Genomic DNA, 16,766 nt, shown 5'->3' on the forward strand with positions numbered 1-16,766 from the left:
CACTTTGGGGATATACTGCCGACACAAGCCTTGCATTGGGCTGCTGGCCGAGTCATCTGATCCGCTTCACATGGCAGAGGTCACTTAACAGCTGTCGGCTGAACCACCTCATCCTAGCGACCTATTTTTATAAACTCGGCATCCCTTCTATGTTGATGTGCAGGCTTACATGTAGAGGAAGCAGTCAACTACTTTCTCTTAGCCAACATTTACCGACTTCATGCAGGTGTGCCTATTGCCAATTTAGTGCCTGAACCTTGTGTTCTGTGGGAGTGCTTGAATACTATGCCGAGAATGTTGCGGGCATGGCCTACAGGCACATTTTCCACAGATGGCACATTGAGTCACGTCATTGTTGCCAGATGAGGGAATCTGGAACGCCTGCTTCATGGAGCAATCTTTGAAATGCAATAACTAGACAACCACTCAATGTATTCGAGCTATTATGTATCTGAGGCCTCCAAGTTACACACTTCTGGATGAACATACAGTTTCTGTAGGTTTGTGATTGACTTGTTGATCCCATGCCTTAAATTTTCATGGCTATATTGACTAATTGTTATAGATTTTTTAATAGATATGGCTGAGGTGAGGCAACCCATGGTTGAAGATCCAGGGCCTCTTCTCACACTTGGAGACCGTGTCGTCTGGCTGTTTGATCATGGTCCAGAACATGGCTGGGTACGATTTGTTGGGCGTATCCCTGTTGTCTCAACAAACTGGGCCATTGGTGTTGAATTTGTAAGTATAACGAGTGATACGATAGAGTTATCTATTTATCCACAAGCTTTAGACTTGACAGGAAACATCACAAGCTTCTGATAGAACGAGGGCTACGAAGCCAGGCAAATTGTTGTCATTGCTTTTATTTTTGTGCTGGCCAAATTAGCAAAGAGTTAAGAGTATGTATACGAATAGATATGAGTACTACAGACAATTAAGTTATTTTGTATAGACTGTATATGGGTTGCCAATTTCAGGATAACCCAGTTGGAGCAGGAGATGGGAAGTTTGGCGGGAAGCGGTACTTCTATGCAAAAAATGACCATGCTTTCTTCCTTCCAAGTTCAAGCCTTATTCGATCTCAAGATTACAACAGCACATATGACAAGAGAGGTAAGCCTCTCTGTGTTCCGTGTGGCATTCTTGATTTTCTCGTGCTAGTTGTGTAAGGGGGGCTTGTGAATCACTGGCGGCTGTTCCAGAATTGACATGAATACATCACATTACTCAGAGTTAGCGACAGGGAACATGTAGTGCTGATCAGAAATGACATCACTAAAGTGCCTGTGGGTATATCTAGAGGAATTTGTTTAGCTATGTTCAGTGATAGACTGCACATGTTTTGATGGGTACAGTTTTCTTCTGCACAACCTTGCATCATATGTATTCACGTTTGTATTAATTCTGAGAACATGAGAATGTAGTGGATATGATTGTGGCTGCCTCCTGCTGAGATGTTCAGCACCACAGCTCCTTTGCATATAATAAGCCTACTAACTATAGGCTACCCGATGAGCATTGGAGAACGTAACCTGTTGCAGAGGGATTTGAACCAGCAAGAGAAGAAAAGTAGATTCTGAAAGAGTTGCTCTAAGATTTCTTTAATATCTCATTAGCTACCAGACAGATTTAACAAACTGTTGACCGCTCTCCATTTCAAGTACTGTGTCAGTCGGAACCAATTGCAGAACAGTGCCACTTGATATCTTATTCCCCGATGAGCTTAAATGCATAATCACACAAGTGGTGATCCTATTGACGGTTTAGTAGAAATCTCTATTGTGAGAATCACTAATTCTGTTTATCTGAAACTGCAATTTATCTGCATACTGTTTCACAGCCTTTGTTGCGCTGTTTAACTTTCTAAGGTTGGAAGTGGGTATTTAAGCAAACATGACATCTCTGTTTGTATTGATTAAGGTATTTCTTTCAGGAAATACTGTGAGATTATCAACCAAAGTGTCCACCTTGCCGCATAGATTCAGTACAAGCCCACGTTCATATGTAAGTATGGCATGGAGTAACGCTGCAATCAGCTTTAATATAACGGAGCTTGTTGGAATGTGTATGCTCAACTATATGTATATATACATATTCTCACAGCCTTTTCTTTATGCACACACATTATCTTCTCTAAATTTTACACCAACATTGCAATACGTAGGGCTGTGACTGCTCTGAAACATAGACCCTTGGTCTGCATTAAGTTGTTTCATGCTGCAGTAACAGTATACAGGACAAAGGACAAAAGGCCATGCACCTCAAGAGCTGACTGTCAACAAATGTATTACAGTACATCCACCCACCAACTGTGCACCTGATTTGCCCTCACTAAAAACATACGTGTTTGAATTACCAGAAATTCATCAATATGCATGCTGCAAGACAAAATCATGATTTGTTATAAAGGTAGCTGCACATGCAAAGCACACTTCTTAACCTTTACTCTACATAAGCCTGATTATAATTTGGGACAAACTTAAGACACTGGTAAAAGGCCCATTACAAAGTTTATTAATTCAACAGTCTACAAATGGAGAGGTGTTTAGAAGAAACTTATCTATGGTTGACTGCTTAGTCAACACAAGAGTCCTCAAAACAACATTTTCAATGCCATCTGCAAGCAAGTACCCTACGAGACTCTTCGTTAGCAGACAGATACATCTAGAGGTGAGCAATGTGTTCAAAGGCGGGTGCCTCAAGATATGACAACACCGACGTGTGGGAGTAGTTCTCCGCTGGATGGAACATTTTATAAGGAAATGAAAACTAAGGCAAAAGCGCTGTTTGAATTAAGGAGCTTTTCAATACGTTGAAAACATGGCAGGCAAAACAAAAATATGAAATCAGTTTGGATTAACTGAAAGTTTGAAATATATGAGTTTGAATGAACGAGAGTCTACTGTAGCCGTGTGTTAATAAAGTAGCTTCAGAATCATCTAGGGGACTCTGTGTTGCAGCAGATGTACACAGAACAGGAGATAGGCTAAGGCTTTGTGCGAGTGCAGAACCAGTGATAGAAAGTTGGGAAAACAAGTTTATAAAAAACTAAAGCAATGTTGCAGTGAAGATGAGTGTGATGTGTGGAATTAGTAGGATCATTGCAAAGGACACAAAGGAATTAAAAGCTGTTACACTACGACTCCGAAATCAATGCTCAACTCAATGTGCTTGGTGAATGCGCTGAAGAACAATTATAATAATAATAAAAATCACATTTGCGTCTGTCTATATCTTACTGTGTGCGAAGTTTAAAACATCTAGTACGACATTATCTTCAATGACTTGGAGAGATTACACTCATTGAGTACGGTCTTCTGCTCCAGCATTTCTTGTGAGCACACCTTTGGGAACAGAGGCTCCAGACGCTGTATCGATAAACGGGAGTGAAAGCCTTTCTCGCTCTCACTGTAAAATTCGCTCATTCGGGAACATAGCATTACACAGTCTTGGAGGTAAACAATTGCCCCTCTGGAGAAGTTAATGTGCGAATACAAGCCCTGATGTGCATATAAGCCTTTGTGTATGTCATTCAGAATTTCCTGCATCATTATTCTCTTACTCCTTTTTGGTTCTGACAGGTATTTGGGGGGCATGCACTAGTCTGTTGATGGGTTGGGTCACATAGGTTGAATATAACTAGTATGTTGTTGGTAGATGTTTGACGTGTGTGCATGGAGTTAGTAAGGACAAGGCAGGTAGCATAAGTTGCAGAGGTCTGTGAACGAAAGGGCAAAGTACCTAATGCGAGTTGTCGGGTATCTTAGTTAAAAATCAGCACTTGGAGTGTCTGGTTTTGCAAGCTGTTACTGCAGTATGAGACTATACCAGCTATCCCAAATCACCAGCAGTGTTGTTCATGGTTAATGTTATTATGTATTATGGTATGCTCACAGCTCCAAGAGTCAGTGGTGCGCATTCTTGTCACAAGACTCACATTTGTAGGTTGAGCCAAACAAATGTACTGACATAGGTGTTGAATTGATTATGTCTTAGGTTGCTGCAGTGTGGTTGTGTCAACAAAATCGGGTGATAATGAAGTGTTGTATTTTTTGCTATCATAATATAATGTAAGAAAAATTTAAAAGAGCCAATGGCAGACTACGTGTGGTGAGAACTGGACCATCATGGGGGGGGGCCCTATGTATGTTCTGACTTTAAGAGCGGTGCTAGAAGAGCATGAACACGAGCTGGTTAAACCTGTCTTGCCTGATTGTCACTCAAAATGTAGCTGCCTAGAGGCACTTTGTTAATTTAATCAAATAATTTAATATCTAATTTCTTTTTAATAATAGTAATTGGAAAGTTTGCATGAGCCTGTTGAGCACAGACTTGTGCTAGCAGACTTGTGCTAGCTGCAGGAGTGATAGAAGTGATAAGGCATCATTCAACTTTTCCATCCATCAAGAACCACTATTCAATATGACTTAACTTCACATAACAGCTTGAAATCTTTCTATAGAATGCCAAGATACGTGTTTCTTCCTCTGTTTTTTGCAGTATATGTATTCGTAGCATTAGGTGTACAGAGAGTATGTAGACTTATGTGAACCTATTACTAAATTCCAAAATGGATACATATTAACCCTTCGCTTATTAAACAGCAAGTGGCAGGTCACAGTCATCGATACTCTGTAATACACTGGTGTGAAAATATGACTGGTTGCCTTCTATAATGAGGGATCACCTGCTCTTACCGTAGTTGTACGATTCTCAAATGCATACAAACCTCCAGTGCAGGTATAGAATCAGGAAGTGCTCAGATGTTACTGTGGCTTATTCTCAGTTCCTGGTCTGTTAGCTACAGAAGTTCAGTTTTATATTTGCATGTGTTGAGCAAAAACATACGCTGAATCTCTAACCACATCCTATATGGGGATACATTGTGTGTGAAGAACATAAGATAGTGAAGGTTGTCCCAGAAAATGCAGAATCTGCCATATCCTCTGTGTTGTTGCTCATTTCATATTGTTAACTATACTCGGTGACTCGTATGAAGTTGAGTGTCGCATTGAATTACAAGGTGGGTGACTCGTCCTTATACTACAGATTTATGCATGACACCTCATCAGTGTGTTGTTTTTGCATGTATGCTTTCAGGACATTCCTGTACTGCAGACATTGGCATATGCACTAACCCATAACGAAACAGGTAATTATAGCATATTGATGCAGCACATTCTTGCTTTGAGAAAAATAAATGTGATACAACTCTTCATATTCATGTGTTGATTTTTTGGGACAGAGGTGGCAGTGATAAAAGTTTGCAAACAATTACAAGCACTTCGCCTCACAAAGTAGCGGCACATTATTTTGCTATTTCAAATCCAAAAGAGAGATCAGATATGCTCCCATGTTTTCTGCTGTGATCTGGCTTGAGCATAAGTTGAACTGACTGTTATCACTATTGGGGAATGCCCTTCAACTCTAATCCAGCTTTTACATCAAGGGGCTGTTGCATGACCACTATCATATTGGTAGTTTGAATCAGAGGGACAGAATGATGTATATTTGTTAATTTGTGTATTTAGGAAGGAAATAAAATTAAGTCTGACACGCAAGTGTGTAACTGCCACATGAATAATTACTTAAAATTCATTCAACCTTCTAATTGCAGGCTTTTGGATAAATGAGCACATGTTCCAAAATATCCATCGCTGGGTTTTGCCATGCAAGTCAGCCTAAATCTAAAACTATGCATGTCAAGGGTGTAGGAAGGACAACCCCCTTTGGTGTCGGTGGCTCATTTGGGTCACTGAGCTCCATTGCTCCATGGCACTTGGCCTTCCTACATGGAATGGGAGGCTTGCTTCCTACGCTCGTGACACACTTGAATGGCAAAATCTGACGATGGATGAGATAGCTTTAAATATTGACTGCCTTCATCTACTATCTCACATTTGCCTAAAAACCTGCAATTAAATGGTTGATTAATGAATTTTTGATAACTAATCATCTAGTACATATACACTCTCTTGTAAAGAATGTTCGCCTGGCTGTATAACCCACTTGCAAAAATGGCATCTGTGCTGCTCCCACAGTTTTTTTTTAAAGATCTATCTGTTAAAAACACTTTGTGTGTGTAGTCTGCCACAGTGTAGCCTGTTTGTCTGCTCTGACAATTTTTGAGCTCGAAGGTGGAGGAGCCAAAATTCGGCAATTTTTCAACGTAAGATTGATTTCATAGTGTCGGTTTCTGTATTTTGTTTATGTGATCTACAGGACTTGACTCCCCTCTTCGTATACGCTTCTGATGAAAACTTAGTAAAAAAATATCTTGTTACACTCAAATATGTAGCCTTTCTGATTTCTGCTGAGGAAATCGAGTGCAGAACATTAACACGCACAGGGGACGACGGGGAGACAGACTACCACTGTTTTTGCTGTTCCAATGACCAGTGCTACAGATTTGAGACCACAGTTACTGATTACGGTTTAATAAACCTCAAAACAGCCAGCGGTTGCCTTTGTCTCGGTTGCACAGCCGTGTAATATCTGAAAGGTACGCCTGCTAATGCTGTTGCCACCCGAAAACACGAAACCAGATGTACACATGTGGCTTGTTTTCTTGTTTATGCAAAAATGCTATGGCTTTGTGTAATGGAATATTTCATACAGCACCTGCACACAGCATCTATTAGAATCCACCATGCGAACTGTTTTCGCAGAACGGTGTCTTGTCACTGAGCAATTCAAATTTTTTTATTCCCGAAAAATCAGGCTTGAGCAATGAGGCAGCACCTTGGAGGCACGTGACTTAAGGAGATGAGAGTGATGTAGCATCAGCATTGTGACTTCTTCTTTGCCACTGGAAATTAGTCTCTTACGGACCCGGTGCGGCATTGCTTGCTCTTCTTCACCTCTGTTCCCCCACTCTAGAGCTGTGCCTCACTTCTTTGCTTACGGGCTCTCTGAAGGAGTTGATGGGTTCCCTGAGAGTGTGCAGATCAAAGTGCGCCACAGATCAGCTTGATCACCGTTATTTGTTGCACAATGCGCCACAGCCAAGAACAAAGGGGAGAAATACAGAGGAGGCTGTCGCTGCTCCTTTAAAGGGACAGTAAAGTGCAAATATTTCTCTCCGCGGAATGAAAGATGCCATTACCGCGACATCAACACAAAAGGAACGGGTTGCATCATTTGTGATTTATGAGCAAAAGAAAGTGCCAGTTTACGCTTTCGCTGTTCCTCCCCTTCTCAAGAAGGGCTAGAATGCAGAGATGATTGGACAAATCGTTTGACGAAACTGATAAGGGCTCGTTTTTTTACATTGTTGGCCTTCCTGGGAAGGAGTGGGAGAGGGAAAGAATAAATTTTTGACTTCTTTCGCTCATAAATCACAAACGATGCAACCCGTTCTTTGTATGTTGATGTCAAGGTAACAGCATCTTTCATTCTGCAAGGAGAAATTTTTGCCACTTCAGTGCCCCTTTGAGGTATTCTGTGGAACGTGAGGTTCTGTGGAATCCCTACTGATTCCCAAATTTCTTTTCATGACATACGCTTAGTAAGCTTGTGAGTATACACATTTATGCATTTCATGGAAGAATTATGTCAGTGCTGCTAGATGACTAGAAGTATAGTAAGGCATCTTACAATTGATATTTAATTAATGCTTTTATTCTGAAATGGCTAGTTCATAACAACTGTTAGTAAACGTTTTTTTCATACGGCATGGATAACTTTAACGAGAGAAACTAAGATGCAAATCTAACACAGAAGAACAATGTAGTCTGGCTAGACCAGCATGTGCATGCAGTGTATCCTAGCATGTGCATTCTTTAAATGTCAGTGGCAGTTTATGTATGCTCATAGTACAATAAGTCCAGGGAATGAAGCACTCTTTGAAATAAAGCTAATATACACAAGCTTTTGTGCAGAACCTGCACTTCATCAGGTGTAGGTACAAATAAGCGTACAGCAGCCCAGTTCTGCTGTACGCTTATTTGTATCTTCACCTGATGAAGTGCAGGTTCTGCACGAAAGCTTGTGTATATTAAAGTTTTATTTCAAAGAGTGCTTCATTCCCTGGACTTATTGTGTTCCCACTACTACCAGACTGGACTGTGTATTTTTTCCTTCATCGCCCAAGTATACGTTCATAGTATCGCATCGCTCATAGTACTAAGGAGTGTTAGAACGTTCGAGGTACACTGCTAACAACTCATAGTTTGACTTTCTGTTATTGTCAAGTACATGATGACGATGAGCCATACTTTTTGGCTCATTTTGGCACAAAGCCTTCTCAGGCTTGACATTGGCATTGCAGTTGTCCTGTATATGTGTGTTTTTCTCTGCTGTTTCTGTCCCTCGTCTATATTGCTGCGCGATGCCTACAGCGTCTGGGCATTGAACCCTGACATGGTCATGCTTGAGGCAGAAACATAAAAGCACCGAGTAGGAAGGAGAATTATACGCGCGAGGTGGTGCCAAGTTGACAGGGTACGATGGATAACACCCTGATGGAAGTACCCCAAATATCACTGATGTACGTGTTGATGTCACCAAAAACTGTGAAGTATGAAACTAGTATTTTCCACTACGAGAACTATATCTCCAACAATTAAAGGAACAGTGAAAGGACATTTAGGATTGCTGGAAACCGTGTTTAATTAATCAAGCAGTCTTTCATAGTGGTTCTCGACATTTTTGCTCTCTGCGCACCTTATGCAATTCATCAAAGTGTTATTCCTCCATCCACCCCTATAATGACTCAAAGGTAATGCACACATAAAAATTTTATCTAATATTTTCTTGTTGATTCCGAGTTTCTCGGAAGCATTGTGTTTTGCACGCGACCTTGCCGCTAGATATCCCGTTCAGTACCGTACATACCTACACTGTTAAAAATGGACTTCACCGCATACCAGGAGGCGTACGCCTTCTCAACTTTTTTGCCTTTTTTGTACCAATTATGTATTGCATACAAAAAAAAAAAAAAAAGAAAAGAAAAAAAAGCGTACGCCTCCTGTTTTCGGCAAATCGGAGGCGAGAACGATGTCGTTCGGGATGATGGTGGGCTAGGAGCGTGCTATGCGGTGAAGTTCATTTTTAAGAGTGTAGAAGCCGTCGTGATATACCGTCGAGGCGTTACTGGTGCGCACAAGGGGTAGGCGAATGTTACATGATGTCATTCCCCGCATGACACCCCCTTAAGTTGCCCCCTGCTTGAGTGCCCTGATCTATCAAGTCTGTCATAAGCAAGTAGTGTATTAGGAGCCACAATGCAAAATATTTTCGATGAACGTTGTCTTACCACATCGCAATTCAATAGACCTCTACCCGAGAAACGTCATCATGACGTTGGTAGACAGACTAAAACTACAGTGCCCTGCACTAAAACCGAAAGAAATCGGAAGGGGAGGACTTGGTTCCACGAATGGGCACTTGTTTGCTGCCTCCTAGTGAAAGGAAAGTAGGACCGAAGGTCGTATTCATTTGAGGGACCATCGTAATCCCCTCAAGACCGTGGCTTTCGGGCGCGACCTTGTTCGCCCCTAGCTTCGAGGGTAGTTCTCTATCAAACTGGTGGCGCTATATCGAACACTATGACGTCATTTGTTTACAAACAGGGAGAGGTCTATTTACAAAAACACCCTGAAAAATCAGTCTTGTACAGAACGGCATGACGTTGGATGTGCGACCTGATTTGCTGCCGTGACGTAAGGGTCGATTGACACGATGCAACTTTTTGCTGCAACTCGGTTCCCACTACAGTTGCGCGCAACTGCTGTGATGTAGGTGCACCGAAGCAAGCAGCCTTGAGTCACCCACCCGATTGGTTCGCACGTCGCGTTCCTCCCCATGGAGTGACGTCAACCTCACTCATTCTCTCTGAAGCTCTCTGGAGGAGCTGAGGGGTTTCTAGAGGGTGTTCGGATCCAAGACCTCTCTTTGGCGCGCTACAGGTCAGTGACCATCATTGTTTTTGTGCAAGAAGGCTTGTCTCATATGCAACCCACCGTAGCCAAGAACGAAAAGAGTGGTCTTTCACTGCTCCTTTAATACCAATACTCGCGAATACCAGTATTGTGACGGCTCTTGCAAACCCTCTTATAGTCACTTTGCATAGTAACGCAGGCCTGAAGGCCTGAGTTGACTGCAATGAGTGAATCAGCAATTCCCCATGTACGTGTCATTGCTTGCTCCATGAACCATTATGGTTCTTACCAGACTGGTAAGGACACGCTGTTTGCATCTTAGGAAGCTTAAAAGGTACATGATGCTCGTACTCTATCAGAGGGATTCCATTAGAGACTGACGAACCATAACGTTAATGTCTTCAGTCTTCACACTGATTTTGATGGCTCTTGTATGTGCGTCTCTGTCGTGGAGTTCACTACCATTTTTTTTTTGGGGGGGGGGGAGGCTCAGTCAAATCGAATACCCCTTCTTCTAAGGGCTTCCTTATGTCAGCTGCGTCCTCAAAGGAAAGTGCCACCCATACATATAATTTATAGTTGGTTACACCAACGTTAGACTATCACTAGCGTTAAAATCATTCCGCACGTCTCGAACAATTTTGCTGCTGTTCATCTCGATATGTGCCACATAGCCAGTGAAAAGATAGGTCGGGACGTCACATCATCTCGACTCGCGTGTGCTTGTGGTTTATGAGGGCCCTGATAGAGGTTTGACAAAAGCAAGCAAAACGTGGGACATGGATATACCGAGTGTTTGATAGAATGCCACGATACTGTCAACTGCAGCGGCATTGTGGTGATGACAAGGTGGCAGGGCCTGAAGTTGGCCTCGTGGAACTGTGTTGCTGACAGGCACATAGAAAGTTATGTTTGTCGCCATGACACCCAACCAAATGTGCTTCGTGTGTTGCCAGAGTTCATTTGATGTTGAGGGATCAAATGTTCTTGGTGTACTTCCGTGATCTAATGATGGGGTAAGATACATTTTACATAAACGCAATTTAAGTTCAAAATTAAATGTATCACGATAAAGAAACACACACGAGAAAACATTAAGTATACCTCAAAGAAAATCCGTTGTGTCAGGTAGCTGGTCTAGGGCCTTTTGAGGTGAATGGAATGCTTGAACCATCCGTCTGGAAGCCCTTCGACTGGCACTTGTCAGAGTAGTAGGGTTCCGGGTTTTCGGATTTATCCGAAAAAATCCGAAAAACGTGCTGAGGTAAAATTTTAAGCAATTCGGATTGATCCGAAAAACTCCCCTTGACAGACGTTTTCCCTGATAACCGGGTTATTGTTCTTGGCCTCCTTTTGTGTCCTGGGCTTCTTCTGACCTCGGATACCGGCCCCACTGCAACACAATAATGGTTTCCGTGACCTACCGTTTTCTTCGGCGGTCTCTCCATCTCCAATCTCCACAACTGGAGGATTCACCGCCCGGGTTTTCCCCCAGTCTGTTTCCAGATTTCTTTGACCGACACGTGTCCTAAGCACTCAAATAAGCATCGAACCGAGGTCATACAGAGTGGTCTCTTTGTAAGGGCAACTAGTTGCAGTACTGACGACGGGATGGGACGCAAGTGAAAACTGCCCTGCGACTACGTACCCTGATTTCGAGGAGTTCACATTGTCCCGCGATCGCGATGCAGAGGTTGTCGTATGTAAGTACTGCCGCATAACAGTGAACACTGCACACGGAAAGGGTTCATTTGGAACTGCGCAACACCTCAGTGTGCGTCGCACGAAATGTATTGTTAAGCTTGTGTCTTTTTAGTGTTGAAGCAATACATGTGAGAACTGCGTTTTCGCTGTACAACTGTGCGTGCGTCGTCAAGTTTTTTCCGAATTTCGGATATTAACTGAGCTGCAAATCATACACTCCGAAAAACTCCGTTTAAAAAAACACGATAAACTTCGAAAAACATCCTCCGGTAACGCACAGAAATGAACTCCGAAAACCCGGAACCCTGTACTTATAAGTAGGATTCCGGGTTTTCGGAGTTGTTCGAAAAACTCCGAAAAACGTACGCTGGCAAAATTTGGACTCCGAAAATCTCTGCATTTGTGTGTTCCACTCGAGAGCTTAGTAAGAAAAGCCATGTCATGATGATTCGTTGACTGGTTGGAACGTTTCCTTTGGTGTCGAGACTACCTCGCATCGCGGGTTACTAACCCCTGCGACAAGGAAGGGTGGCTCCGTTGAACCAAATCCACCGTGTAGCTGTCTTTCGCGAATCATCAGTGTCATGTGGTGAACTCCATCCTTGCATAGAGGTACTTTGCCATTGGAGTCACTGAATAGGGTACCTCATTTAGTGACACTGTTCGACACCAGGGCATTTTGGGGTCATTTCAGCCATTTCCCAGATCTGCGTGGAAAACGACCAGCGCTTAGGGTTTTTCTTTTTCTGTGAATCGTGCTTTCCCATCAAAGTAAACAGAGGGAACACAGATGACATACAAATTGTCCTCATGAAGGGTTGCTTGATATGGAACACTGACAGCATGATCGGACGCAAGCGAAGGCTGCCTATAACGATTATGTGGAGGAATACCAGAATTTCGAGGTGTTCACGTCGCCAGGTGATCGTGGCGTATAGATGTCGTTGCCTGCAGTTTCGCAGCATGACAGCGAGCGTTTTGGGAAAGCAGCGTCTGATCCTTTTCCTGGATATGCCGTTTCACAGTCTGTATACCTTTTTCTCCGAACTTCGGATATTAACAGAGGTATGACGAAAAACTCCGAATCCTCGGAGTATAATAAACTGAGAAAAACATCCTCCGAATATGCCGAAAAATAAACTCCGAAAGCCCGGAACCCTATAGCTCAAACTTTATGACGTAGAGGCGCAGCAGGACATTTCATTTTACCTCGTATTTTAAGACTCCCCGTAATAAGACGAAAACGCGATTCACTGAATTCTCGCGACAATTTCGCACAACGCTTCGCCATCCCGATGGACCGCCATACGCCGAATTCGTTTATGTCAAGGACAGCGGTGATGGTATCACAAATTACACCAGTGCGATCCTTTCATTCTACGTTTAGTAGGGAGCTCTATTGATTGGGAGACATTCGCTAAATTAACGGGCCAAGATTTCAAGAAGCGGGTACTATTTTGACGTTGTTTTGACGAAAGGTTGAGGAACATTTGTGCCTCATGTGACTGCACGCTAAAAACAGAGCTTCACCGCATAGCACGTTCCTAGCCAACCATCATCCCGAACGACAACGTTCTTTCACATGATTTAATGAAAACGGGGGCCCTACGCCATTTTTGAGGAAATTATGAACTGCATAATGCCACAAAAAATGGTGTACGCCCCCGTTTTCAGCAAATCAGGGAACGAACGAATGCTTTTGGATTTATCGAAAAACATCAGTAAACAAAGAAAAAGAAACATACACCAGTAAAATTGAAAGCAATTCAGATTTATCCAAAAAACTCCGCTATTGGGATCTCCAGTAAACGAAAGCTCAGCAAGAAAATCCATGCCCCGATGACCGGTTAACGGCATTCGTTCGGGACCTTTTGTGACGAGATTGCCTCCCATCAAGGTTAGCAGCCCCAGCGATAACGGAGGGTGGATTCTTCACCCAAATCCACTGTCTTTGCACTTTACAATGCTCAAAGCATCCGTGTAATGCGGGTGAACTTCATCCTTGCCCAGAAGAGGCACCACGACATTGGGGTCACTGAGTAGGACACCGTATACTATACGCTATGCAAGTAGGTCAGCTGTTTGCGCAGCACTTCAGTATCCCTCTCTCCCCTATTGCCCATGAAGCGACCTCATACGCTGTGCAAGTGCGTCTCTGCGCATGAGAGGAGACAGTGAGAGGGAAGAGGGAGGGCGCCGCCTTAGCCAATGGGGCTTCCCGAGTGGAGTAACCGGGAGAGGAGATATGCGCAGAACGCTCGGTTACTTGGAGAGCGTATTGGTCACTCTCCCAAATAAGGAGGTCCCATCTCAAGGTGAGAGTCACGTGGCTTCTTCTGAGGACCCATGCCGGTCTATGAATATCCCCTTATTGCTGCCTTGTGAGTGGACAGACACTTCGTCACGTGGTTTCTCCGAACTTTACACTCTCCCCTGCGCGGAGACAAACTGTCGTAGCGTATTTAGTGGCTATACTCGGACATGAGGCCACTTTCAGGTCATTTCTACCATTTCCCAGGCCTACTTGGGACAACATCCAGCGCCCAGGATGTTTCTTTCCGTTTTTCTGTCACTCGTGCTTCCCCTTTTCCTCGACGTGGTCAAGGGAGCACAGATGAATTGTCTTCTTGAAAGGACAGCTACAGTTGTTGCAACGCAGACAGTAAAATGGGGCGCAACTGAAAGCTGCCTTGCGACTATTTCAAGGAATATATCCATACTTCTGGATGTTCATGAGCCAGGTGATCGTGATACAGATATCGTTGCCTGCAAGTTCTGCCGCATCACGGAACCGTTTTTGCAAGGCAGCGTCTCATTCTTGTTGTTAGCATGTTTCACAACGGTCTGGTGTCCTGCGAATGGCGGATATTAACTCAGTTGTAAAACATAAACGACGAAAAAATCCGAATTTCCCCAAAATAATACAATCCGAAAAACATGCTCCCCGAAGATACCCGAAAATAAACTCCGAAATCTCGGAACCTTTCTCATGATATATTGAAGAAATCGTTCCTTACACACATAACCCAATCAGTTCAAGCCTGCCCGACTGACGCAATGTGTGTACCAATCACGAGTTTTCATTCTTCAGAATGGGGGTGACCAAGTGTGATATTCCACGTTTTCACACATTAAATGCTCCGTTGCGAGTTTGCAGAAGTTTTGTCCTCTACGTTACTTGTCTAAGATCTGTACGTGTCTTTTGGCTGCATCTCAACGTTATGATCCAACACCAACTACCCCGTCTTGCACCACGTTTGGATTTTTTTTTTTCGTTTTTCGTTTGCACGCGTGGTCAAAAATTACGTGATAACCCGGGAAGGTACCCTGAATAGCTCACCTGGCTACTGCAGTGTATAATCATATAAAATATAGTAACAGTAAGTTTGGGTGGTGTTGGGAAAGCCCCTGATCGAAGGTAAGTTATTGTATTGGTGCTAGCCCCAGCTATTTTGTCTTTGAAGGTAAGTCCATAAAGCAGAATATAGCTGAAAGCTTGCTGCCTGGCTCGAATGTTGGCATAGCACGTCCCAAGCTCTGCAGACAAAATACAGTTCTAGACGAAACAAATGTTGTATAGGAGGAGAACCTTGTGCTGCACTGTGGCTGAATCTTGACAGTGGAACGTAACTTACGGAACGTCTGATTGGCGGGAAAAACGTTCGATTCCTGGTATGCATACTGTGTGCTACGACTTCGTAACCAGTAAATATAAAGCACATTACTGCACTATGTGTATTGCGGTATCATTATCCCAACACGGAAAGTTATGACGGGCTATCACCGGAAGAGTTGACCCAATACGTATACTTATGTCGCTGTTCGTGTGCAAAATTTTAAAAGAAAACATTTGTACAATTCATTTATAGAAAACACGGTTTACACAAAAGTACGCGGCTCATTTATTTATTGCTGTGGCTCTTCGTTCTTAAATATAGTCAACCGAATTATCGTTCTACCTATGAATTGGTATTGCCCGGGAGTTTTCTGACCTTGAACGTGTCGAAGACACATCGATATGAGAGGTAGCCCAAGCAGCACAATGTACTGAAAGTCGAGTGCAATAGGGGTGGACGGTATGTGTCTTATCGATGTTCCTTAGTTTCACGAATCTGTTCAAGGCCTTCTACCTACCCGTCCACCCCTATTGCACCCGACTTTCAGTACATTTTGCTGCTTGGGAGACTACTTTAACGTCACGCACACGACATGAATGCATAACTCTGTTAGTCTGTCACACAGGTTGCAACTTTTTGTCGTGGGAAACTTGTACAAATTGTTTCCATGCTGATTTGCGCGGCCTCTTCATTGTTATGCGACGTCACACCTTTCAGGACATTCGAATGGATCGATGGATGCAGTTTCGAATGGATCGATGGAGTATCGATGGATGCAGTTTTGTCTGCGCATCTGCAGCTCAAAGTAGCTCCACGATGCACTGCGCGTGTAGCAGCAGAAGTCGTCCATAGTTTCACCAACGAACAGATTCTAGCAAGTGAAATCTCTGCCTGCCTAGGACGGCAGTGCAGATTACTGCATCAGGAATGTTGTTCAGCCTTGCTGCAGTCAAAGCGAGTCCTCTTATGAGCTCTGTCTTTATTTCATATCGTCTTTTCGGGCTTCTATTTCTTGGTGATGTTGCTGTTTCCTTTTGGGTCAGGCAACGCGATATCCTGGGTTATAACAAACTGCTTGTGCTGCCGAATTATGTCATGGAGCGTAAAACAGGGACCTTGATCAGCTGCCTTAACCTTGACCGACCACAACTCAATCCTTTTTTGTTATTGTCATCCTCGCATCATCTTTGGACCAGAGAAACTAACTACACGTCGCATGGCACCATCCTTTCACCTTGCCCTTACAACAGCGAGAGCCACCGCAACTACATGCCACCACCACCAGCTCATACTGCAAGCATACTGCTTAAAAAAGACCACATAACCGATATCGTGCTACCTTCCAGCATCTGAGGAGCAAATGGAGGAAGTAGGTCTACGTGTAATACAGAATGTTAGAGATGTAGAAACATTACACGTTCTTCTCAGGTGAGCAAGGTTGTGTACCGCACAGTAATTCGTCCAGGAAACGGATTACGAGATGTTACGGTGAAACTGGATGTGATCAGCATGATCGTGCATGTAACTGCCTGAGTGGTCCGAAGCTTTGATGCCTGAATAG

General features: G+C 43.4%; 1 protein-coding gene across 2 annotated transcripts in view; it reads left to right on the plus strand.

The window, feature by feature from the left end:
* The window catches only part of LOC135377970 (uncharacterized), a 41,484-nt gene that overhangs the window by 1,237 nt on the left and 23,481 nt on the right, over positions 1 to 16,766 (plus strand). Inside the window, exons 2-4 of one of the 2 annotated variants that reach the window (XM_064610757.1) lie at positions 566 to 741; positions 981 to 1,116; positions 1,937 to 2,007. In XM_064610757.1, the coding sequence (XP_064466827.1) occupies positions 580 to 741; positions 981 to 1,116; positions 1,937 to 2,007 (369 nt within the window). In that variant the 5' untranslated portion in view covers positions 566 to 579. The remainder of the gene's footprint in view (positions 1 to 565; positions 742 to 980; positions 1,117 to 1,936; positions 2,008 to 16,766) is intronic. The other variant, XM_064610756.1, reaches the window with a different exon arrangement.

This window comes from Ornithodoros turicata, chromosome 1 (genome assembly GCF_037126465.1).
Source record: "Ornithodoros turicata isolate Travis chromosome 1, ASM3712646v1, whole genome shotgun sequence".
In the NCBI taxonomy this organism is placed as follows: domain Eukaryota; kingdom Metazoa; phylum Arthropoda; class Arachnida; order Ixodida; family Argasidae; genus Ornithodoros; species Ornithodoros turicata.